Source organism: Pantherophis guttatus, chromosome 1 (genome assembly GCF_059756535.1).
Source record: "Pantherophis guttatus breed Tessera chromosome 1, ASM5975653v1, whole genome shotgun sequence".
NCBI classification, from domain to species: Eukaryota; Metazoa; Chordata; class Lepidosauria; order Squamata; family Colubridae; genus Pantherophis; species Pantherophis guttatus.
Window position 1 is genome coordinate 277,645,435 of NC_142063.1, and position 27,690 is coordinate 277,673,124.

The 27,690-nt window shown below is 36.9% G+C and overlaps 1 protein-coding gene across 1 annotated transcript in view; it reads right to left on the minus strand.

Moving 5' to 3' along the window:
- The window catches only part of LYST (lysosomal trafficking regulator), a 97,321-nt gene that overhangs the window by 67,906 nt on the left and 1,725 nt on the right, over window positions 1-27,690 (minus strand). Inside the window, exons 2-10 of the mRNA XM_034428301.3 lie at window positions 16,372-16,452; window positions 14,796-14,994; window positions 12,920-13,010; window positions 10,098-12,168; window positions 8,168-9,140; window positions 7,131-7,292; window positions 6,030-6,186; window positions 3,366-3,592; window positions 666-732 (exon numbers count right to left, since the gene is read on the minus strand). Of these exons, the coding sequence (XP_034284192.2) occupies window positions 666-732; window positions 3,366-3,592; window positions 6,030-6,186; window positions 7,131-7,292; window positions 8,168-9,140; window positions 10,098-12,168; window positions 12,920-13,010; window positions 14,796-14,987 (3,940 nt within the window). The 5' untranslated portion in view covers window positions 14,988-14,994; window positions 16,372-16,452. The remainder of the gene's footprint in view (window positions 1-665; window positions 733-3,365; window positions 3,593-6,029; window positions 6,187-7,130; window positions 7,293-8,167; window positions 9,141-10,097; window positions 12,169-12,919; window positions 13,011-14,795; window positions 14,995-16,371; window positions 16,453-27,690) is intronic.

Here is a 27,690-nt window from a genome sequence, read left to right on the forward strand (position 1 = left end):
CAGTAAATAATATATTATGAAGACAATATATATGAACATCATTTTTTCTTGAATTAATGTCATTTATTTCATTGTCCTTATATGAGTTTTAAAATATCTACCTATTTATCTGAAGAGATTTATCAAACCAGAAAAAAAATCAATACAGAATGTTATCGATTCTGTATCTAATATAATAGAGGCTATTACCTAAGAGTGATGATTCCCCTCCCATGGTTATATATCTTTCTTAAAATTGAAGATTAAAACTGGTTCTCTTCTGAAACCCATTAGAATATGAAATAGGACGGAGAGAGTTTGAACAAATAGTTTACGAATTGAGTAATTTCTTTCACACCTAATCGAATCATTATCCTGGAGCAAATATGAAGTTAAATGCTCATTTACAGACAACAGCTGTATATAATCCAACAGAAGAAAGCACATTTAAATCTCAGTATTTCATTAGGAATTTACCTTATTACTGTAATGCTCTCTCACATAACCCAATAAAATGCTTAGCTTTGCTAGACTGTTGCTCATATTAGAAGAATATACTGAAAATATGTAACTGAGTAAGAACATCTAGCATTTCAAAATGCAGGTCTATTCATTTGTATCAGAAGCGTAGCTGCCAAGTGTTAAAGCAAATCAAAAGGAAATATCCATTTTTATATACAACTCACCATGAAAACAGGAATCTGTTTGTGTCAATACATGGAGGAATCCTCCCAGAAGGCTCTTTACAGCTCCCTATAAACCAACCAAGATAAAAAAGAATTATACTCATCATGAATTAATAAAATATCCAGCAGTGATGGGGAAGTACTGTCCAGCAATATTTTACAGTTAAATGAGTAACAACCCCAGCCCCAATGTTCCAATGTATTTTTAACTAAACCCTTGTATTGCCCTCTTTTTCCTCAAATTCATAATTATGTTTTCACATTATCAAGCTCATTGCCAAGTTATAAGATGCATAGACTGTAATCTAGATATATAAACATCTAACATGTGAAACAATTTGCTCTTGTTCACACCTCTTCTCTAAATTCTAAATTTTCCATCAACACAGTGTTTTCATAGCAAATGGTCTCATCCATTATTCCCACATTTATTCCCAATCTTTTATTTCCATGCCTGTTAAGAATGTCTGTGTCTCTATTTAATGTAAGGTTGATGGGTATATGAATAGACATGAGATAAGCCTGGACAGTGACCTCCCAAAGGTACTTTTTCAAAGGGCAACTGGACTTTCTTTGTTTTTCCTTGAAGATGTTTTGAAAAAGCACCTTTGGAAACCATGACCTGGATAACTGAGAATCTCCATATAGACATGCAGTGACTTCGTTTACCCAACATAATAAAGCCATCCAAATGAACAATAGGACAATGTGCATTGTCATTTGACTCCTTATGCAACAAAGTCCTTTAAATGTGCTTTAAGTCCTCCCTAAGGTCAGGTGTGTCAGTTAAACTAGGAGTAGCAATCATTTCTAGTTAGCAGGAGGAGGAATTTGAAACCAAATATTAACCTGGTATTTGAATGACATTCCACTGTTTGATGGAATATTTCAGTTCTGGAACAGCCTGATTTCAGAGATGGTTTCTCTATTTTTGGAAGTGAACTCTCTACAAAAAAGAGTCATCTGTGATCCAGAACCCAATGGATTAACATTATGAACATTTAGAACACAATGGATTACTTAGTGTTCCAGAAGACTCACTTCCAGAAACAAACCATTCTTGGAATGCTTTGATTAGCACATTCCTTCCTTGTCATAGGAACATGTTTACTAATTATTCTCCTAACGCAGAAAATGACAATTGCATGAGATATGGGAGCCTTAGGATAAGGATTCCTTGAAGGCTGAAATGCTGAAGGTTTCTCAAATTGTCAATTGATTCCCCTTTTTTCTAGGCTTTGTAGAAATATCTCTCTTGCATCTTCTGTCCAAGCAATTCATGAACAACAGAAATATGAATATAAAAGCAATATATGGGTCATCTTCTATTCTAACAGTGTCCACAACTTTACACAACATAACCCACAACTAAAATCATGTATAAAATAATAAACAAAAATTATCCACATCATCTGGTAAAACAGGAGATACAATGGAAAACAGAACCTCAACTCAAATTTATATTCCCTGTGAAGTGAACATCTTTTGCAAATAGAAAGTCAGACAATGAAAACCAATGTCTGATATCCCAAGGCAGAACATTTTTATAGCTTAAATATGGTTACTGAAGGGCTATTTTTTGTTCCCATCAACACAAGAATATTTCTCCATCAACTCTTACAGCATGAACAACCTAGTGCCAGTCAAGTTTTAAGCTCTTCATCACTAACATGTTGAATTATGTCCTCAAATGAACCAAAATGTATGCTAGATAAAAACCTTAATTCATTGGCTAGGTTGGCATGACACCATATATGGATTAAAATGGATTGAACAGTTTCTGATCAGAATGTTGTGAGAAGCCAATCATTGTTTTAATAGTGGGCTTCTGAAATTTTGCAATGAGGTGACCCCTTTAATTAGTAAATTTGTGTGACTTCCCAAAATAAAACTCTAGGCTTAGAGTTGGGCAAGAAATATACTTTTAATAATTAAATTTTAATTTAGCAAACAAAACAATGATAGGATCTTCCCACTTCATAAAATAAAACAATTCATTGGAAATAAACAATAAAAGAACCAAATTTTAAACCATATTTCTAATAGGAAAAATGTTGAGTTTTACATTATTTCTAAAATCTATTGATGGTTGAGATAGCCACTCATATTTTTAATTCTAGTATTTTGGAATGGTGCCTGCTCTTTACAGCAGCATGAGAAAGTACTCCCAGTGATCCAGCTTAGCATCTGTAAACCAATGCTCCAGATTCACCCCTTGATTTGTTTGGACAAGCCAAGCAAAATGGGAACAAACGTGACAGTGATTCAGCTTTGGCTGTCCAAATCATAAAGGGTAAACCTATAAAATCAGAACTCACTTGGCAGCTGGCTTATTCAAACAAAGTAGAGAGAAAAACCAGAGCCCTGCCAGACAACAGCAGAAGCTTTCCTTCCCATTTTGCTTGGACAAGCCAACAGACAGCTTGTCTAGGGAAAATAGGTGCAAGTTATGACAGCAATGCTGAATTTCAAACACAAATCCCCCAAATTTGCATTGTAGCACGCTGTGAGAACTAGGACATAATATTCAGTCATTACACTTTTTCTTTGGGCAACTAGATTTTGTAAAGTTGATTTTAATGCTTAAGAGACTCTGAACCAGAGGACCATAATGTGGTTTCTTTGATTGGGACAGATGGATTTTGTCAAGCTGTATCTGTGCCTAGTAGGTTGTGTGAATCCAGACACAAGGACATATACCTGTTCCATTAGTAATGTTGCATTTTTTTCTTTCAGCCTGACTACTTTCAAGAAGCTGTGGAAAACATGAGTGAGCACATCTAGGCTCGGACTGCCAACGGAAAGTAAATGTAATTCCAGCATACATAGTTCAGGATATATCAATTCTCCTTGAATAATATTTTCAGCAAGATCACTAGGAACACTGCAATAGCCAAAACATACTTGCTCTCTTTTAATGTCTGTTCCTGGGGGGAGAAAAAGAGACACATCATTATATATGGAAATTCCATTATTCAGAGGCTGTTTGCCCTACCCACCTTTTCGTGTGTGTGTGTGTGTGAGTCTTATCCTGCTACCCAACAATAAAGTTCATTACTTGACAATAGAATGGATGACTAGAAATCAAATTGAGGAGTTTGATCTGGTGGCTCCCGAGGACGTGGACAGGATTCTGGGCAGGCTTAGCATGGCCACATGTTTATTGGACCCATGTCCCTCCTGATTGGTGCTGGCCTCCCGGGAGGTTACACGAGACTGGCTCCAGGGGATTATTAACACTTCTTTGAGTGAGTGTTACTTCCCCGCCGCCTTGAAGGAGGCGGTGGTGAGGCCCCTCCTTAAGAAGCCTTCCCTGGACCCGGCTGTATTAGCAAATTATCGTCCAGTCTCCAACCTTCGCTTTGTGGCGAAGGTTGTTGAGAGTATGGTGGCATGACAGCTCCCCCGGTACCTGGAGGAAATGATCTATCTAGATCCGTTCCAGTGGGGCTTCAGGCCTGAGTACAGCACGGAAACGGCATTGGTCACGTTGGTTGATGATCTCTGGAGGGCTTGGGACAGGGGCTGTTCCCTCTGTCCTGGTCCTATTAGATCTCTCAGCGGCTTTTGATACCATCGACCATGGTATCATGCTGCGCCGATTGGAGGGGTTGGGGGTAGGGGGCACCGTGTTGCGGTGGTTCTCCTCCTTCCTCTCTGACCGGTCACAGTTCGTGTTGACAGGGAGACAGAGATCAACCTCGAGGCGCCTTGTGTGTGGGGTGCCGCAAGGGTGAGTTCTCTCGCCCCTTTTGTTCAACATTTATGAGAAGCCGCTGGGTGAGATCATCCGTGGTTTCAGGGTGAAGTGCCATCTGTACACTGATGACATTCAGCTGTACATCTCCACCCCGGACCACCCCAACGATGCCCTTGATGTGATGTCCCGGTGCCTGGAGGCCATGCGGATCTGGATGGGGAGAAACAGGCTCAGGCTCAACCCGTCCAATACCGAGTGGCTGTGGCTTCCGGCATCCCGATATAGTCAGTTGGTCATCACTGACTATTGGGGGCGAGTCATCGGCCCCCCCAGAGAGGGCTCGCAACTTGGGCGTCCTCCTGGATACACGGCTGTCTTTAGAAGAGCATATGACGGCTGTGGCCTGGGGGCTTTTTATCAGGTTCGCCTAATTCGCCAGTTGCGTCCCTTTCTGGATGAGGATGCCTTATGCACGGTCACTCATGCTTTCGTCCCGTCCCGTCTGGACTACTGTAATGTTCTCTACATGGGGCTCCCCTTGAAGAGCACCCGGAGGCTCCAACTGGTCCAGAATGCGGCCGCGCAGCTGGTTATGGGGGCGACTCGGCACTCCCATGTAACACCTCTCCTACGCGATCTGCACTGGTTCCTGGTGGTCTTCCGGGTGCGCTTCAAGGTATTGGTTACCACCTTTAGAGCGCTCCATGGCTTAGGACCCGGGTATTTACGAGACCGCCTTCTGCCATCGATTGCCTCCCACCAACCAGTACGCTCCCACAGAGAGGGGCTCCTCAGGGTGCCGTCAGTCAAACAATGCCGACTGGCAGCCCCCGGGGAAGAGTCTTCTCTGTGGGGGCACTTACCCTCTGGAATGAGCTGCCCCCGGAGATACGGCGGATCTACGCACGTTTCGCCATGCCCTAAAGACGTTTTTATTCCAACAAGCCAGGTTGGCCTAACTCTTTTAAATTGTTTTAATTTTTAAACTGTTTAATTATGGGTTTTAATACAGGGGTGCTTTTAATTGTGGGCCAAATTAATTTAATCGGATTTTAATACTGTTTTTAAATTTTGTGTTTTTTGTGTTTTATCTGTTGGCTGTTCACCGTCCCGAGTCCTTCGGGAGAAGGACGGTATATAAATATAAACAAACAAACAAACAAACAAACAAACAAACAAACAATAAATAAATAAATAAATAAATAAATAAATAAATAAATAAATAAATATTCTACACAGTCCCAAGTCCCAAATCAACTGGAAAGCTTGGGGACCACTGGTTTATAAGATGGAGCTCCCATAAACAAAAAATAAAAACTCAAGTTGTATTCTTGAATGACAAAATTATGAAGCAAACAAGAACGGAAGAAATAATGTAGCTGCTTCTGTTTTTTCATAATAATGCTATTACAGAATTTTCCAGGACTCTGGTATAGTTGCCTTTATATTCCTCTCAATTTCTGACTCAGAGAGCAAACTATAATGATGAACTAGGGTGGTGGTGGGGGGGGGGGTTTGAAAGTCTAATATGGTCAGTTTTAAAAAAACTATTACACAAGGCTTGAACAGGTCTGTATCCTAAAGGACTTTAGGATTATCAACTATGGAAAAATACAATTTGCTATTTCAGTGCAAAAGGGATTACTCAGAGCTCAAGTACTTGCCTTCATCCTTGCTTTCATTGTCATCTGAATTACTTTCACTATCAGCATCATAGCCTTTTTCTTCAGCAAAAAATTTAAAGCAATAGCATTGTGATTCATCAGCTTCTTCAGATATTTCATCAGGCCGAGACACAGGCTCCTTTTCAGACTGATGGGTCTGACATGATATTACAGAAGTTTAAAATGTGCAATTAGAAATTCGACTATCATCTATTTTCATAGATTCTAGACTTCATAGCGCTGAGAACTATGCTGAAACATTGACAGGTAAAATAGGATAGAAAATATCTGTCTAAATATACTAACCCCCACTTCCAATTAGGTACCTACCCTATTTCCCCAAAAATAAGACAATCTTAATAAGCTCAATTGGGCTTTTGAGCGCATGCGCTAAAATAAGCCTCCCCCTGAAAATAAGCCCTCCCGAAAATATTTAAATGCAGATCTGAAAATCAGGTAAGATGGTAAGAGGAGCCCCATCTTACGTGCCTCAAAATAATAAGACCTCCCTGAAAATAAAGCCAAGCACTTATTTTTAGGTTCAAAAAAATATATGACAGGGTCTTATTTTCAGGGAAACACAGTACATTCATTAATATTTTAAATTCAATGTATGCAGAACATAGCAGACAAAACAGAAATACAGGGGACTCTGAATTCATACTAGGCAGAACAAGTACATGAGAAGGCAGCATTTAGACTAGTATATTTTTGAAATTCACATTCACATTCTGGCTTAGTCTTTCAGTTCACCATGCATCCTACCTTGCCCAGTTGTTTTGCACACTTAACCAAAAAAAAAAAAAAAAAACCATTCTAGATCAGACTAAAAATCCTATCTAGTCCAGTATTCTGGTCCAGCTACTGGTATTTACAAAACTTCTGAAAAATGAGATTGTATTTAAAAAGAACACAAAAGAGGAATCAAATTGTTGCAGAAATCTTGGAAGTTACTCAAAGTTACCACAATAGTAACTCAGCTAGAATATGTATGCTACCCATTTCAAGAGGATGCCAACATGCCTAAGAGCAACTCCATAACTGTAGGGTTTGGGACAAGTAAGCGAACAATGAGAAACGTGCAATTTGAGCCAGTTATACCTTTTCTTTCTTTTCTTCTGAACGATCCAGATCAGTAAAATATGTTCCCAATGCAATTCGAAGCAAAGAATCAAATAAAGGCTTCACCAACTCTGTTTCCATTACTCTAGCTTTAGTAAGCTGTTCCCTCATTTCAAGTAATATATCTTCCACACAAATGTTCTAAATTTAAGCACAAATAATTATTCGCTTTTAATTCATGGAAATGCTATCAAAACCAACTATAGTTTCTGCTCTCATTTGTATTCTACGGTAAACTGTTGCTGAAAACAAGAATCAACATTCATTTCTCAAAGGGCTTTTTTTGTGTGCTGTGCTCCAACTAAATGTATCTATTGCATTCTAATATAATATGCATGGTTTAATTTTTTAAAAAAACCTATGAAGTTAGTAAAAACACTCTTGCATTACTTTGGGGTAAGGGATACTACAATTTCCACTACATCAGAAATTGAAAAGTACACTGTGAGTAAGAATTCGTGCTGATTATCCCTTGGCAGTTTTTATTTTGCTCTCATAGACTTCTTTATGGAAATACATTTCTATCTATTTTCAATGCAGTTATTTGTATTAGTCCTATTTTATATTATTATTTGCTTTCTCCTCAGAATTACCTTATTAAAAGGAATTACACTCCCTTTTAAATGCTGGTTCTCAGCTGTCCATTTGCAATTATATTCTTGCAAAGGGCTCATCCAAATTACTTGCATTTATTATTCACACAGGATTTCCCATTGGTTTTATCTTTGCCACAAACTCTGCACTATACTCAGCCCACCCCCCACAAAGCTGTTCAAGAATATGGAGAACTCACAGCACAATAGATGGCATGGGTTGAGGGTTTTTTGGGGGTGGGGGGGTTGACAAATGCCATTCTGATACATTTGGTAAACTTCATTAAACTTATAAATTCTGCTTGTCATGAGATACTTGTTTCAACATGCCAAACAACTGGCTTTTTTGATCTACTTTCTAAAGCATCTGTCAATTAGAACCGGGAATATCAATATTTGATGAGGTTTTAAATGGCACAATACCTGAAGAGACTCCATTTCAGCCTTCTGCTGGAAATTAGTTGCACTGTGTAAACAAATTGCCAGCAGAGCTTCCAAGAGTCTTATACCTTGCAGCGACCAGTCATTTTCTTGCATTAAGACATGTTTTGATTTTGCAGTGCCATCAGTCAAAGCTTGCTCTGCATCTGAATGCTGATAAGAGATTGATTTCTGTTGATCTATATTGTTAAGATTTCCATCAGTATTATTGTCCGACTGCCCTTTCCCATTGTTTATTATCAACTGCGATGAGCCATTTTTGAAAAGAAATTCAGTAGGTTTCTCCTGCATACCTTCTTCCTTTTCTTCTTTCACGCCAAGTTTCTCAATAATCATGGCTATTAATCTGTGACATACCTCAAAACCGCCAAGTCTATGGAATTGTCTTTGGAATATTGAATTACACAAATAGATCGAACGACACATTGACCAAGTATCTGCTGCCCTGTGTATATGTTCCAAGGATGGTAGAGTCAAACTTTCAAATGACAGACATGGAAGCTTATGGCTGAAAGGTTCACTAGCAGTACTATCATAACCTGAAGTATCTTCAGAATCATTTGTTGAATCTCGGTCAGCCTCTGCTTCCTTACTTACGCATAAAAAAGTAACACAGAGAAATAGATTTATCATATTGAGGTGAACATCTTGACTGACTGATTTCTTCCTTTTCGGATTCACTTCTTTGAGCCCGGCATAAAATTTACTTAGGCTCTGAGGCACATCGGAAACCATTTGCTGTCTGTGAACAGAAACATCCAAGTCTAAGGCAGGCACTTTTTCTTCACTGTCCAAACCATCCACATCTGGCATCAATTGATCTGTCTGCTGATCTCCAAGGGAAAATATTAATGTTTCAAATACTTTCAATGAGTATGCTCTCACACTGTCCAAGTAATTTAATTCAGTTATTTGATTTATTCCATTACAGCTTAAAAATAATTCTTGTATTATTCTGTGGAGAAAAAAATATTTTAAACTGTTATCAGCTAAATGAAAGAGAGAGAGAGAGAGAGAGAGAAAGAAAGAAAGAAAGAAAGAAAGAAAGAAAGAAAGAAAAAGAGAGAAATAATTTACTATAATGCCATATGTTATTGGGGGTTGGCTTATTAACACTAAACTTCTAAATTACTTTACAAACTTTTTTTCATTAATAAATAGTTTATTGTAGCTAGTACAGGATGATCTAGTGGGAAGAAGAAGAGGATTCAGTCAGCAGCTTTCTCACATTTGGAGATGACAAGAATTGAATTTGGATCTTCTAATCCAAAGCACGTGCTATGCTGCCAAATTATGCTATGCTATGCTATGCTATGCTATGCATATTTCAAAGCACAGCTTCAGTAACTAATTGCTACATTTACATAAATGAAGAAAGCAACTGCATACAAGCTTTTATCAGAATACTAGACTTTGGCCTTGAACATATACTATGGGAATTATGGAATATGAGCTTATATATTTCCAAACAATACAAGAGCTGAGTTTTCTATGAAGCAATAGTTTTTCAGAGCATTCAGGAGGTCTTTTGGACCTTAACCGTCTGGAAATATATTTATTTTTAAAGATGCAAGATTTGTCAAGAGAGAAGAAAATAAATGTGGCCTCATATAGATTTAGTATAAAAATAAATTCCAAAATTGGGCATTTATGTAAATCTAGTATGGAATATAATCTTGTTAATACTACACCAATATAATTTGCTTAGTAAGACCATAAAGAAGTTTAATCCAAGGCCAATTTGAAATGGGAGCTGGTCCAGGAGTAGGAATTTATGACTTTGGTGATCTTTACTCATCTTCCTTTACTATCACCAGTGACATTCTTAGCTTCCAATTTTATTATGCCAAGAAGAGGTATGGAAGAAACTGGCAAATATATTTGTTCCCCCCAGTGAACAAAATGAACAAACCTGGATTTAAACAGTATTGGTAGAGTCTGTAAATAGATCTGAAGGACTTCCTGAGGCAGACATCTTTTTTGATAGCCACTTGTTTGACTAAAAGCAGTAGTTGCACCAGCTTGCTGGGAGTAATGAGCCAACTCAACACCTCTCTGGAGCACTGGGCTGAATATATAATTGTATAGTTTCCACTGAATAATCTCATTGCCTTTTTGGATCAAGCTGCAAATATGACTAGCAATCTGCATGCAACGCAGTTTGTCATCATCCTCAAAAACAAGGCTCTGATATGCCTCCAAGGCATCCCATTTCAGAAACATATTTTCAGATCCTCTGTTAGGCAAAATTCCTTGAAACCTGTATGGAGCTGATGAACTTGACACTGATACTTCAGCAGCATTCCCATGTAGGAAGTCATCAAGTTCTGCAAGTTGATCACAGTCAATGCTACAGATGTTGCAAGAGGCATGTGTCACTCTCTGAGAAATTTGTAATCCTCCAAGTTGTTCTAAAATAAACTTATTAAGGATGCTTAATATATGTGGCTGAAAATTCTTGAATGTTTGAGATCTGAAGGAATGAAGCAAGGGGCTAATTACTGATTTAGGATCCATGCAACAACATATGCCTACATTATGGATTCCAGTTAAGATCTGAAAACATGTACTGTTCAGAGAAAGTTTTTGCAGCAACCTCAGACACTGGTGAGCACAAACAGCAACGCAGCAACACCGGTCAGGATAATGAACTTCCCCATCAGCTGTTTCTTCAAAAGGACTCTTAGAAGCTTGATTTTTAAAAGTAGAAACTGGCAATCCTGAGAGATCTCTGTGGTGATGCATGAAGTGAGAATACTCACATCGCCTGTGCCGTTTTCTCGTACATACAGACTGATGAAGTTGTTCCGATTTCACTTTTTTGATAGTGCTGATTATTTTCATAATGCTGTTGATGAGGGCTTTGAGATACTCTGACGCTTCTATGTTGACCTCTGGGCCTCTGGCGCATAATCCTTCCATCTGGAGTGCTGTGATTTCAAACAGTTTGAAACCCTGCTGCTGTATGAATTCGTGAACCAGATCCATTGCTTGGCTAAAATAAATTGGATTAGAGGCTGCACTCTGAAGGCAGCAGATTAGAATTTGCAGAACTCCTTCTATGAACTCGGGCAAAAGAAGGAATCTGTGGCGATTCTGTGAGAAAAGATTAACCTGCAATACGTTTTGTAAAGTTCCTTGTGATCTTGAAGAAAAAGGACTAAATAGTGCATCTAGAATACATTTCACTTTTAAGGCTGCTTTAAGTAAATCAATAAGATTTTTTCTCAAATTTCCGGGCATAGTATCAGCATTATTAACATCCACTGCCATAAGATGCAGCACCGTCCTAAAGAGCATTCTCTGAACCAGAGCAACTGATTCTTCTGTCCAACTTGATGAAACAGCTTCATTTTCAGCAGCACTATTTATATTGTAACAATCTCCAAGTTTAGACAAGAATTCAGTTAGAGTGCCTATCACACTGGCTGCCAATGCAGACTTGTGGTTCAATGCAATGTCAAACTTACATATTTTTTCCAGCAAGGACAGTAAGACATGACACAAATCAAAAGGAGAGTTGTCTAGATAACTGGCAGATGGTGTAACTGACTCATCTGAAGCCTGAACAATATTTTCTTGAGCTGGAATGAACTGTTGAGAGTTCTCCCTTCCATAATTACAGCTCTGGACCATTTCAGATTCTAGAAAGTTACATCCACTTGTTACAGATTGCTCTTTAGACTGGTTTGCTGGAAAAGGCTGCAGAAGCTGCGGTCTCCTGTGCCTTATCATAGCGCTAGTCTTCTCATCTGAATTGCCTTCTGAATCAGAGGTGGAGATTTGGGATTTCCTTGCATCCCTCACAGAATATCGATGAGTAGTTTTGCGCTGGCGTCTGTTCTTCCAAGAAGAATTTAGCTTTCCAGAAGCCTGAGCAGGCAGATGAACATTTTCTCCTATATTTTGTTTTTCCTGAGTAGGTTTCAGAGAACTTGTCTCTTTGGTCAAACATATTTCAACAGAGAAGGGCAGATTAAAATCTGTTGGAAAACAGGAAGATTATTTCAATTGATACTATAATCTCACAGCTTGAGATACAAATGTGTCATCATACATATCTAGATGCAAATTTATATGGCCAACCTATTACTTAAAAGATCTTTAAAGGCTTGTCACGCAGAGGGCAAGACCTAACTGTGTAATATATGCACCTAAATGATTTTAGTATGATCTAAATGTATGTTATTAAGTTTCACCTTGTAATAAATATAATCTATCTAGTAAATTCAAATGTGTCCTGACCAAATCCATTTTCTTTTTTTCTCTTTGGTTACATATAACAGGAACTATAGTTTTTAAATATGAAGTGCTACAGATTATTTGTTTTGGGGAAAGGATTTAATGAAATTAGCTGTAATACACAAATTAGCCCTTGAACACAAAAACCAATACCAAACTTTGAATAGGAACTCTTTAAATCAAAGCTAAAAAAACCCTCAGTTTAATTTCAGACACAACTCAGTTCTGTACCTTGCCTACAATATATGACTCTTCATTTTTCCAAGTTGTCATGAATATTTATGAAGCACTTTAAAAAGTACATTTTATAAGGTAATTGAAAGATGTAGAATACAATTGTAAAAAAGCTCTACGATACCTATTAAACAACCTTGCTTTTATACAGTTATATGCACAGAAATTTTAGATGTTCACTTAGCTGGAAAAATGTATTTCAACTTATAATTATAAAATATATTTTAAATTTATGCATCAAGATTACAGAGAACTTACCTATGGCCTTTTCTTTCTCCACAGGTATTTTCCATACTAGCGGCAGAAGTGATAGGAGGAGAGTAAGGAGGTCTTCTCGACAGGTAAGCTCCTATTAAAGAAACAAAAACTCATGTTTTTATGATAATTCAGAAAAATAATTTACCATACATTCATAATCAAACCTGGGTTAAAGATTTATTATTGTTATTTCTTTTCAAAGCTTCTAATACCAATTTACAGCATTCTGTATTAACATTTTAACCATTTAACCTGAAGTGAAAAAAGTTACAGGTAATCCTCAAAGTAATGACTGTAATGGAGCCTCATCAGTCCCCTTTTTCAGGTCACAGTAACTTGAAACAGTTATTAAGTGACAAATCATAAATTGAGGACTACCTGTAATTCAATTGAGCTCTAATCCTGAGAAATTTTCTTTTTTCCATCTGTCAAGATTTTCTCTAGTTCTTTCAATTTAACCTAAGGTTTGGTTTAAAGACTGGAAATGCCTTACATAATCGGTGCGTTCCTAAGACTTCCCCTTAGATTTCAACACAGCTAAATTTACAATAACATTTTAGAACAGCTGGCAGAAGTTTAGAGTACTGTTTCATAACATTTTTAAGACTACCGTATTTTACTATGGCAATTGCTTCACAGAATTCAGTTTTATTGCACATTCTTTTTAACCTGTACATTAGTAATTTGGGGGTGCCCTCCTTTAACTTTCTATTTAATCCAGGTGAGACAACAGATACTGTGATCATTTTTACCAGTTATTTTTAGATGATACTGAAGCCTACATCAATTTCAATCAGGTTTTTCTTTGAGCTCTAGATAGGTTGGCCCCCGGATAGATTTTTCTTTTTACTAGCTTGATCGATTCCAGAAAATACTAGGAGTATAAAGGGTTCTTGCCTTGTCTCCAAATACTGTTTAATATTCACATTAAAATGGTAAATGAAATAACTGATTTGGAAAAGAAATACCATTAGTGTGACAACAACCAGGTTGCAGACATACAACTGCAAAAAATATTGTATAGCCACAAAAATAAAACAATAAAAAATAGAAGTAATATTGTCTAAGACAGTAATGGCTTAATCGGACTATTAAATTTGTACTGGCTGCATTTCCACACCAGGTTAACTTGATAAATTGCAACTCTGGTTTATTTTTAAATAGCAATATATTTAAACCTACCTATTTACTTAATTTATGATTCAATGTATTATGAATACTTCGAAAATATTACCAAGTTTAGTTAACCTACGAGTGAACTGGCTGGAAAGAGATCCTGTCCTTCAAGTCATTCATATCTGATTACTTCATGTAAAAAACCCCACCATGTCCTACATTGTTAGTACAGTGACTAAAAGCTACAGCACTGGCTCCCATCTTACAATATTGGCCTAATGATGATTCTTGATGAATGTATCTTTCTTTTATATACACTAAGAGCATATGTACCAAGACCAATTCCTTGTGTGTCCAATCACACCTGGCCAATAAAAAAAAAATTCTAATGCAGGGGAGTCAAACTCACGTTGTCACGGCGTCATCATGTGTCGGGACTTTAATCCCCTTTGCTAAACTGGGCATGGGCATGGCCAGCCTGTGACGCATCCGGCCAATGGGCCGGGAGTTTGACAGCCCTGGCCTAATGGAAAGCTTTTGTGTGAACCCTACAATGCAACCAATAAAGCTGATTGTCAAATGCATCTGTCATCCTGATCCTGGCTGATGTAAAAATCCAATTTCCAAACAGAATATGAAAGTGATCCCAATTAGTTAGTCTTCTTTAGTTAGTCTAAGCACAATGAAGGCTATGCATCATATTTTTTCATTCAAATATTGTTCCAGCTAAATACAATACAAATGTGAAAACAACATTTACCTGGTCAATGATGGAATTAAGTTTAGTAAGCAAAATGAATCCATGACCTTGAATAAGATATTGTGCAAGGGCAGCTATATGTGTTTTCTCTTCCTCTTCCTCCCTGGCTTCCACCCTTTGGTCCACTGCATTGCAAAGATGGCTGACATCGGACAAAAACTCTCGTGCCAGAGAGTTACTCGCACTGCTCATGTCTGAGCTGTCACAAATAAACAAAGGATTTTCAACATTCATAAAAAACATGATTTCCAAAGATGTAAGGAAGTTAGAATAGTTTATATAGTTTGTAGAGGTATCATTTTTTAAAATTTGTCCCTTTGAGTCAGTTTTTGACTCCTGGTAACTGCCTCGGCTAGTCCTTGCAAATTTCTTGGCAAGGTTTCATTGGAAGTTGTTTGCCACTGTATCCTTTCTATTGTATAATTTAGCAACCTAAAATAGCGACAAGATTTGTCAGCTAACTGGCTGCTACTATAATCTATATTATAGTACTAAATATTTTGTTTCCTAGATTTGAATACTTTTCCCATATATAAGAAAATATAAGTGAGAAATCACCTTACATTACAAGCCTATCAGTATTTAATCATGTTTATAATTAACAATATGCATATTATTGGCATACATGCAGGACAGATACTGATTTTTTAAAAATAAATAATTTATACAATAAGCTAACATTTCTTTAAAAAATGACAGAAACATTCTCGACTCTTTAAATCTTTGCAAAACTTCAGTTTCAAATAAATGGACATTAAAACATTTTAAAAAGCTATTAAGAGAATTGGCTTTGAAAAAGCTACAGCATAATACATTCTGTTTTCATCTGAGCTGAGGAAAAGAGGAGAATAAAAAGATTAAAACAGGAGTACCTTAGAGAAAATATGAAAGCATGTATTAAAATTTATGCACAAATTTAAAATTTTTAATAAGCTACATAAAAATTAGGATGGTTTTCATATCCATTCCCTGATAAGAAAGCAAAATAAGAATTTATGTAAGGATTGCTACATTTAGCTGTTTATAACAGTTTTCCAAAATCTTTTCTAGGAAATTATTTCTAATGCATTACACACAACGAAAAATAAGTGGAGAGGAAAAAAAGAATCTCTTATATCTCTTCAAATTTACGTGATGGACAGGAGTAAGTGTCCATACATGGAAACACTGTAAACGTTGGAAGCTATCTTGAAGTTTCATTATCCATTTTATTCACAAATTATGGTACTAATGAAATATGATGTAAGGTACACACATATTTATTTTTTCTTAAAGGTCAAGTGGGGTTCATGTCAGCAATACTCCAAACTATTTATTAACTAATATTAGTCTGTAAAGTATCCCAAGTTTACTTAAGACACATGAAAACCTATACAAGATTTAGGATCATACAAACCATCCTGCATCACAGGAAGACCTATTATTTAACTTCTAAATTTATAATTTCTTTGTTATCGCAGCCAGTAGAATTGTAATGGAATTATCCTGTTTTCTACAATCTTCAACATGATCTTGATTCAGTTCACTTTCATGCTTATTTAAATATCTTAAAATACGCTCAGTCCCCAAAACTCACCAGATTATACTTCCTCTCTCATTGATAGTAATTATCAAGCGTTAAATGGATATGTTCTCAGTATGTCTGCTAGCAACTGACCTGTAAAACAAGGCATATATGAAATAAATAAAATGCATACTATGGCTAATAAAAAATGTGCCTAAAAATAATTGTTAGAATCCTTCACAAATTAAAGGCTTGATTAAAAAACACAAACTAATTCCTAATGGCTGCATACTGCATGCTATATGTTTAATCTATGCTGCTCCCATTTTCCTCCAAATGGGATCTGTATGCCAGAAATCAGCAGAATACAGAACATAATTAATTACTAAAGACAGGCTGTGTTCAAAGTGAATAAGTGAAAAGGTAATGAGAAAATGACTCAAAATGAACATTACAACTATTCAAGACTCGTGCGTTTTTTAAAGCAATTTCTATTGAAAATTTTAATTATAATAGTTAAAGCAAATACAAACTAAACAGTTTAGTTCCCATGAAAATCTTCTTATTTATATAATTATTTCCTGGACTCATGTGTTTTTGACCTTAAGACTTTTACTTAATTTATTAAGAAATAGAAAAGGAAATTAATAAAGGTTATGTTTAAAAATGTGCTCTAATTTCTTGAAAATTTAAATATTCTTTCAAAGAAAACTGATTTAGAATGAAACAGTTTGAACAGACTGGTAGAAAGTAGCTTCCTGCTACAGCATCTCTCCCAAATTATCTCTTCCAAATTCACCTTTGCAAAATATTCAATGTGACCAAAACCTTTAAAGTGCTATATAAACTAAATAGTGTAATAAAAAGATGTAATAAAAATCACTTAAATATGAGCCAGCAGTATGCAGCAGCTGCCAAAAAAAAAAATAATACAGTTCTAGGCTGCATCAACAAAGGGATAGAATCAAGCTCACGTGAAGTGCTAATACCACTTTATAATGCCTTGGTAAGGCCACACTTGGAAAACTGCATCCAGTTTTGGTTGCCATGATGTAAAAAAGATCGAGACTCTAGAAAGAGTGCAACAAAGATGATTAGGGGACTGGAGGCTAAAACATATAAAGATCGGTTGCTGGAATTGGGCATGTCTAGTTTAATGAAAAGAAGGACTAGGGGTGACATGATAGTAGTGTTCCAATATCTCAGGGGCTGCCACAAAGAAGAGGGAGTCAAGCTATTCTCCAAAGCACCGAAGGTGGGACAAAAAGCAATGGATGGAAACTAATCAAGGAGCAAAGCAACCTAGAACTAGGGAGAAATTTCCCGATAGTTAGAGCAATTAATTAGTGGAACAACTTGCCTCCAGAAGCTGTGAATGCTCCAACAGTGGAAGTTTTTAAGAAGAGATTGGACAACCATTTATCTGAAATTGCATAGGGCGGTGATGGTAAACCTTGTTGGCACTGAGTGCCCAAACTGGAACATGTGTGCGTGCACGCGCTGGAAACCCAAATACCAGCTGGCCAATGTGCATGCCTGTTTTTTGGGCATTTTTGGCCGTTTTTTGGGCTGTTTTCAGGCTGTTTTTTGGGCCGTTTTTGGCCTGGAAAGGGCCTGAAAATGGCTTGGAAAACGGCCTATTTTTTGGGCATTTTTTTGGCCGTTTTCTGGCGCTCCAGCACCCGTGAAGAGCAGCTGAGAAAAGCAGAAGAGCAGCTGGCGATGGCGCATGTGCCTACAGGGAGGGCTGTACAGGCTCTACAGGGAGGTTCGCCATCATGGGTATAGGGTTTCCTGCCTGAGAAGGGGGTTGGACTAGAAGACTCCAAGGTCCCTTCCAACTCTGTTATTCTGTTATGTAACAAATGTTTATTGTACAAGGATTTTTCTGAACAAAATTTAATTAATAAGCCAAGAACACACATTATGAAGTAGTATGAATGGAAAGTGTACATTAACTAATTACTGTGTTTTGTTTATATTCTTATCTCACATCTGAGGACTAAAAATAATCCATTTATATCTAACTAAAATGGCATAGGAGCTATTTTTTCCTTCCTTCAATTCAAACATTGAGATGGCATAAGAAGCACAGAAGTAATTGTACAAAACAAATTGCATGAATTATTTTAATTGGGTATCAATCTGGAAAGCCAAGCACTTTGTCCACTGATATGATTGCAACCTTCTTTATAAGAGCAATAATAACATTGGAAGAATCCACAACAATTGAACTGTTTGCCAGAAATGCTTTTCTCTAATTGATGCATGCATTTCTATGGACAGTCAATTCGAGGTGTGTGACTAATAATAAACCTTCTTGGCTGCACTGCTTGTACAACAGTGGACCTGACTAGTGCCCCAAGGCATCACATGCTAATGAGAGCTGTCCTCCAGAATTCTGGATCTGCACTTGCAATTGATTGTGGTCATTGTTTTTGGGAACTTAGAGCAAAGGGGCAATGAACAAGCAAGGCTTAACCAGCTTTGATGGTGGCATGGCAACCATGGGTTTAATAACAACAACTTAGCAAAGCTTGTCTTTTTTGCCTCATAGTGAACTTGGAACAATAATAATTCTATATCAGAATGTGTGCACACACAGAGTGTAAAAGAGAGGAAGAGAGAGGAAGAAAAAAAAATAACCCAAACTGGAATCAGTACCTCTTGAACCAATTCATACTTCTATAATTAGAATGCCTTCACATAACAAAGCATTTCTGGACTAAGTTGGTTTTACATTTGTTTGAAAAATCACCAGCCTCTAGCTAGAAAAGCAATATTTCTTTGATTCATACCCCATGTTCTACAGCTTATCTGTATCCCTTTAACCTTGCATTTAAGAATTCTTACTCTTGGTTTTTGTATCTGTCTCTCTGGAAATTCAGATGCACAAGATTCCATGAGATAGCACTGATTTGCAAATAACTGAATTTTTTTTTTTAAGAAACCTGTGCTTATATCAGAACTACAATGTTCAATCAAAAATATTTAATGAATTAAAAAGATGCCTTAATGAACTTGACAGCAGATTTTGAATTTGTAATAGAAGTCCTTAGAAAATGCATATAGTAATCATTTTAAAGAAGGCAAAAAGGGAAGACCTTTCCTACGATAGTTCTGCGTTTCTTTAGCCTATTTTTTTTCTTCAGATCTATTCATATTTTGGAGAAGTTGGAAATCTGGAGACAGGTGAGTTTCGTAACTCACCTGTCATTTAACTCACCTGTCACCTCATTTAAGAATTCCTTAACCTTATCTAAGTTCTGCTTCTTTTTCTAATATATAAATTATAATTATAATATTATTATATAATATTATATATAATACAACTTCAAATATATGCTTTTGGAATATGTATACTCCAAAAGCATATATTTGGGGTTATATTATAGCAGACAGCAATATACTCATATTTCTATTAATTAAAAAGAAGTCTCCTGCCTTCTATTCCATTTACCTAATTAAATACTTATTCAACAAAACTAATATTTAGGGACCATTTTAAAAAATATTTAAATTACTGACACATTTAATTATACATATCACAGAAGTATGTGCAAAAATAATTCTATCATCTATTTTCTTAATAGCTTCAAATATCTACTAAATTTAATTTGCACATATCATTTTTTAAATCATTATAAATCCAAGGTTGTAATGTTGGCCAGGGATGGAAAATGTATCCATAGTCTCTTCAAATGTTATATATAATCCACCAGCCTGATATGCAAATATTGAGAAATGGTTATTTGTTTAGAAAGTGTTTAATACATTTTCATGATAACATCTGCTTATCTCTACCAGAACTCAGATAAGAAAACGAAGAACTATTTTAAATTTGAATTTGCTGAGAAGATATGTTTCCCACTGAACTACTAGAAGTACAGGTTAAAAGGATTCTAGCCCAACTTTGATAGAAATATAGCGAACATTTACTGTCTTTGAATAAATTCACTTCTCCTGGGCAGGACTGAGTACATCCCAACTAATAAAGAAACTTGTGATAAGATTCTGAACTATTTTTTCTGAAAAATCTTGAAGAATGTGTGAAGAAAGTTTCAAAATGAAGAATAGTGAATTTGGGTTGTCAGTCTGATAACAAAAAGCAGATTGTAAAATTGCTAATCCATAAGCATTTTGAAAATAATGTAGTAGTATTTCATTGTAAAATTAATTATATTTTAAAAATTGGATAACAATGTACCGAGATTGTAGAAATGTTGTGGACAGAATTATTTTGACTTCAACAAATATGACATGCCAATACATATATATAAACCCAATAATTAAGGGGTTAAATTTGGGCAAGGTGGATGGCGGATCTTTTTATGGCAAAGTAATAAATCTAGTAGACCAAGGGAATGCTGGGAATGACATATATCTTGATTTCACTGAATTGTGTTATAGATTCTTTCATGATATCCTTGTGGACAGATGGATAAATGTGAAGTAGAAGATACAGCAACACAGTATATTTCAAACTAAATGAATAAGCGCACTCAGATGATGTTTTGCATCATCCTGAAAAGAAGTAACTGTGGGGCTTTCCCAGAATTTTCTCTGTCCTTGACCCAGGATTATTCAACATCTTTACAAATGACTTAAAAGAACACTTATCAAATTTGTTAAGATATTTGTTTTTGTGCTTTTATACTTTTGCTTTTTGATGATGGCTTTAGCTTGCTGTTAGAGTATTATGTATGTTACCATGCATGTGTTCATGTACAACATAGGGAACCATACTCTAAAAAATTAATATCCATAAGTACAGTCACCCAGAAATCAGAATAAATGAGTTTCGGGATATAAAAATCAAGCAGCACAATGTAAAAATGGGACTAAAATTAAATATAAAGAAATCTAGTTAATGACAATAGGTACAACAACTAGACTTAGAACTGACAATTAGATATTGAAGTGGTAGGTAACTTCTGTCTTTTAGGATCAACAGGTAAGGAACAAGCAATCAAGAAATAATTGCAGACTATTATTTCACAGAATAGTAATCAAGGCCATGGACATGATATATTCAGATGCTATAATATGTCTACCTACAAAGATCAGACTCATGCAGGCAATGGTTTTCCCAATGAGAGTCTATAGCCGTGATGGCGAACCTATGGCACGCGTGCCACAGGTGGCACGCGGAGCCATATTAGTGGGCACGTCAGCTCAGCTCTGGGGCGCATGCGCGCACCGGCCAGCTGATTTTCGGGCCTTCTGGGCCCACCAGAAGTAGGGAAACAGGCTGTTTCCTGCCTCTGGAGGGCCTGGGGGCGGGGTGGAGAAGGCCCGTTTTTCTTTCTTACCTGGCTCCAGATCCTCTCTGTGTATCTGGGAAGGGCGAAAGCAGCCTTTCCCACTCCCTTGGAGGCCCTACAGAGGCTGAAAGGGCCCATTTCCCGACTCCCGGTGGGACAGGAAGTGATGTTTTTTCCTGTCCCCAGCCTCCAGAGACTCCTAGAGAGGCTCCTAGAGACTCCTAGAGAGGCTCCTAGAGACTCCTAGAGAGGTTCTGAAGGCTGGGGACAGCAAAAAATGTCACTTCCTGTCCCACCGAGAGGTGGGAAATGGGCCCTTTCAGCCTCCGTAGGGCCTCCAAGGGAGTGGGAAAGGCTGTTTTCGCCCTTCCCAGATACACAGAGAGGATCTGGAACCAGGTAAGAAAGAAAAACGGGCCTATCAGGCCATCATGGGCCAGGAGCAAGGGGGGAGGGGGTTGCGCACGCATGCGCGTGGGCACGTGCATGCGTGACCCTCCCCCGCCCCCCTCTCCTGGCATGCGATGGCAAAAAGGTCAGCCATCACTGGTCTATAGAAATGAAAGTTGACCGTTTAGGAAGCAAGATAGAAATTATATTGATGCTTTTGAACTTTGGTGTTGGAGAAGACTCTTGAGAATACCATGGGCAGCTAAGAAAAGAAATGGATTATTCAATAGATCAACCCAGAATTCGCATATGCAAATGACCAGGCTCAAGTTTTCCAACTTTGCTCACAATACACAAAGACTCTCTGTAGAAGACTGTAATCCTGGGAAAGATGGAAGGAAAGAGAAGAAGAGGATGATCAGCAGCAAGGTGGATGATCCAAGCTACAGTGGCCATGGATGCATCACTGGAAGATCTGAAATACCAGATTAGGGATAGGTTGCATTGGAGAAAATCTACCCATGTGGCCACTGTCGACAGTGACTTGGTGACATATAATCAATAGGAATGAATAATAGAAAGCAAAGCACAAGCCCAGTTCCAGTAAATTGCTTGGTAAATATGTCTAGCTCATGGTAATTAACACCATTTGCTCAGACCATTTAAAACATTTGGTCCTTCCATGAATACACCATTGTACTGCTTTAGAGAAAGCTACAAATATTTTGTGGTTGTTTCATTTGTTAAGTATAAAGTGATTCTTCAACTGGCTTATCACTTGACTTCTTAAAATTTTAAAATACAATGGATACATATCTATTTGAAAAGCTAATGTATCATTAATCTTGTTTTGAAAGTAATAATACAATACTGATACATTGGCTTTTCAAATAGATATTTAAGAGTACATTTCAAATATCCTTAAACAAAAAAAACTGTATTAGCCCATGAAACTACCACTACTACTGTATTATTAGTCAATAATTTCTCATAACAGTCTCTGTTCTAAAGATAAGCTTGAAGCTTTCTCAAAGACAAGCTTTTGTCTTTGTTTTTCTATGTCAACTCTAAACCAAGTCAAAATCAGCATTGCAAGATACCCATTATTAAGTTACACAACATGTACCATATTTCACTGCTTTTCACTTTAGACTTTCAGTGAAAATAACAATTTACTTCCACTTTTAGAACTCTTCGTGAGAAAGGATTAGATGAGCTACATTCCACTACACATGTGATACATGGCATTAAAAGCAAATTTTATTTCTGCAAAAAGTGGAAATGTTCTTCCAGAGAGTGAATTCAGAGTAAATTGATTTTGTACACTGTAGTACTAGAACAGCATTCCTGAATCCAAAACAAGGCAGTCCCAATAGGAGCAATAATGACAAACTACAATTCTCTACACCAAACCAGAGAAGCCAAAATTATCTTGCATTCATCTCGCATTATCATACAAAAAACAATATGACACATAAATGGAAGGAGGGGAAACGATTTTAAGTCAGCAGATAGACATATTGCAGAGCTTCTGACTCAGCCTCACAACAAACAGCTCCACCCAAAGCAATTGGGTGTACAGAAGCGGTATACAGAAGCGAAGGTCAGAAAAGTTCTAGGGCAGCTGTTCTTTAATTAAAAGGACCAATCTAATAATAATCTAATGTTAGCAAAGACTTATCTAACAAACTTTCCTGAAGGATATTACTATCAAATTTTTCCAGTAATATCTAGTTAGTGTTGTGCATTCAGCTCAAGCAGAATAGCAACCATTGTAATTATCGTATCTCACACAAAATTAGAATGGTGTATCTTCTGGTATGCAAATCTGAGTGAAGAGGCACTGTGTGACAATTAAAATGTTGAACACAGGTTCAAATCCAGCCTCAGCCATGGAAGCTCATGAGGTGACTTTGGATCAGCCATCTCTTAAAGGGTGTACTATGTATGCCATCTTGTGCTTCCAAAGGAAAGGAAAGACATATAGCTAATCAACAAGCAAATGAATAAAAATCCTTAATAACACAAACAACATAAAAGAAACTAGTTGAAAGCAAAAGATTTGCAAAGAATCTTTCAATACTGTATTGAGAGATCAGGAAAAGACTTTTCTGAAAAGGAAGTAGGCACATCCTAAAACTGTGGGTTAACTGACCACAATACCAACAAGAAATGAAACTTAACACCATAAAAACTGGCTCATCAGGCTAAAATATAAACAAACTACAAATTCCACCATCATGTTTCAGAAATAGACATTCCAGATATTTAAGATTAGCCACCCTAAGATAACAATATTTTTATCTTAGGGTGGCTAATCTTAAACATCTAGAATACTCAGTACTTGGTTTGGGCCCCTTCTGCATCAATTACTGCCTCAATGCGGCGTGGCATGGATGCTATCAACCCGTGGCACTGCTGAGGTGTTATGGAAGACTAGGATGCTTCAATAGTGGCCTTCAGCTCTTCTGCATTGTTCAGTCTCATGTCTCTCATCTTTCTCTTGGCAATGCCCCATAGATTCTCTATGGGGTTCAGGTCAGGCGTGTTTGCTGGCCAATCAAGCACAGTAATCCCATGGTCATTGTACCAGGTTTTGGTACTTTTGGCAGTATGGGCAGGTGCCAAGTCCGGCTGGAAAATGAAGTCAGCATCTCCATAAAGCTCGTCTGCGGAAGGAAGCATGAAGTGCTCCAAATTCTCCTGGTAGACAGCTGCGTTGACCCAGGACTTAATGAAGCACAGTGGACCAACACCAGCAGATGACATGGCTCCCCAAATCAACAGAGACTGTGGAAACTTCACACTGGATTTCAAGCATCTTGCAGTGTGTGCCTCTCCATTCTTCCTCCAGACTCTGGGTCCTTGGTTTCCAAATGAGATGCAAAAATTGCTCTCATCAGAAAAGAGGATTTTGGACCACTGAGCAAGACCAGTTATTTTTTTCTTTAGCCCAGGTAAGACGTTTCTGACGTTGTTTGTTGTTCAGGAGCGGCTTGACAAGAGGAATACGACATTTGAAGCCATGTCCAGGATCCGTCTGTGTGTGGTGGCTCTTGATGCACTGACTCCAACCTCAGTCCACTCCTTGTGACAGTCCCCAACACTTTTGAATGGACTTTTCCTGACAATCCTCTCCAGGCTGCGGTCATCCCTGCTGCTTGTGCACCTTTTTCTTCCACACTTTTCCCTTCCACATAACTTTCTATTAATGTGCTTTGATACAGCACTTTGGGAACATCCAACTTCTTTTGCAATTACCTGTTGAGGCTTTCCCTCCTTATGGAGGGTGTCAATGATGGTTTTCTGCACAACTGTCAGGTCAGCAGTCTTTCCCATGATTGTGATTCCTACTGAACCAGACTGAGAGACCATTTAAAGGCTCAGGAACCCTTTGCAGGTGTTATGGCTTAATTAGCTGATTAGAGTGGGACACTTTGAGCCTAGAATATTGAACCTTTTCACAATATTCTAATTTTCTGAGATTGTGAATTTGGGGTTTTCATGAGCTATAAGCCATAATCATCAAAAGTATGACAAATCAAGGCTAGAACTATCTCGCTTTGCATGTAATGAGTCTATCTCATATATTAGTTTCACCTTTTAAGTTGCATTAATGAAATAAATGAACTTTTGCACGAATTTCTAATTTTTCGAGTTTCACCTGTAGTCATGTTTTAGCAGCTAATATCTATCCAGCTAAGCTTTTCCAGCATAAAACATTAGGGCGTTAACTGACTTTTTTTGTTTTGTTTAGTACAAAACAAAGCCTGATGAAGGCAAATATATTTCTATATCAAAAAAGCTTTATTTGACATATATATAGTATCACTTGATTACAGCCTGTGTAGCTTTACTTTAAAAGAGGACCAATTGTAACCATATCTTCTGTAACTGCAGGTGATCAAAGTTTAGACAAAACAGCCAGTGGCAATCTGTTATGACAATATGAGTGCTTTCTTTGCATAATATCTCATTTCAATCCCATACATCTTTCTATAAAAGCTCTTGGTAACAGAGAATGAGAATGGTCTTTGCTTGACATTCTATTTGTTTTATTCTAACATAAATAATAAATAAAGTATAGCTGCCAGTTATAGTTATATTGAATCAGATAGGCCAATGATCCAACTCAATAGAAAGCTATTCTAAGTGCTAATTTCTTCATTCACAACTACATTACAAGCACAGATATTTAGCCTTAGGCATTTTGCTACATTAAAAAACTGAATTAAATCCATAATATGCAGGCATCAGCTAGTTCTAGAAGACAGAGAAGAGTGTCCCAATGCCGTGAAACTTCAGATTAGAGGTTTTACTTCCACATACATAAAAATAACAATATATTAATACTATCACTATGATCACAGGAGTACATAATGTAATTTGAGCTGGCAAATGAGCTGGGATTATATCTGTTTTTCTAGAATTATGTGAGTTTGAATTATTTCATTCCTTCATTTCAATATTAAATTGTGTTCTAAAATAGTTTTGCAAGTAAATCTATAGAACGATAGCCTAAATAGATGATTATACCCTTTCACACACTGATATCATGAGCCAATTATCCTTTCGGAAGACTGAACTTTATAATTCTTTTCTTGCCTTGTTGACATATTGTTGATTTGTCACAGGGAATGAAGCAAATGATTATTTACTCTTCATATTTGTATGTATTAAATTTACATGCTGCCCATCTCAATGTTAAGCAACTCTGGGTGGTTTACACATCATGAAACAATATAAAACAATTTAAATGTTTAAAACGTTAAACCTTAAAAATTAAAAAGGTGGATAAAAAAGGACCAGTATGCAAACAGGCTGGAGATGGGATCTTCTCCTAATCTACTAGCTTCCTCCAAAGTAGGAGACACACCCCCATCAGAGCCAGGTTTTCAGAAGGCCATGTGAACAAAAGTTCTTGCTTACAATAAACAATCTACACGTTTCAGTTGCACATTTATTTGGCTGGTATATGTGTGTGTGTCATTCTTTCAATATCCAGAATTATATGTTACCATCCATTATCCAGCTAGAAAGGCGTTTGACTGGACTTCCAGCATTTGTTGAATGATCTAACAACTTTTACATCAAGGAAGAGAGAGAGAAGGAATAATAAAGCATATATTTGTTACATAATTACTATTAGGAATAAGAAATTTACTTTAGGAGTATAATTATTCTTTTGTAAATTCATAATGTATTTAATGTGTTAACATACTGATTTGCACTTCTAGCCATTAGCTTTTATTCCAAATTTGAATCTACGTTCCAGATCTTTCATAAATTTTCTAGATGTGAATGTAATGTAAATTCTTGAAGTTAGTTTGCAATCATGTTTGTATCTTATTCAGTTAACTTCCTCCAGAGTTCAACACTAACTTACTAAAGGATAACTTTGTAATTAGTATTCACATAGAATCCATAAGGCTTCTGATAGCACACATTAGGGGTTTTATTTTTAAACTCTGTTTTATATTTATGAATTGGCTCATTTTCATCATGGCACTGAAATGTCATGTGTGAAATGTAACAATAAAATATACACATCCGCATTTGGTTGGAATTGCTGCAGGGCCCTCAAATAATGAAGATTTTTCTTCTTTTTTGGAGATTCTGATGTGAGTAAAGCATTCTTTAACTCTTGTGTTTCCTTCCCTTTATTCCAAATTTGCTGTTACTCTTAAAGCAGCAGTCATAGAACATGTTTAACCAGATCAGATAATAGATGCATCTG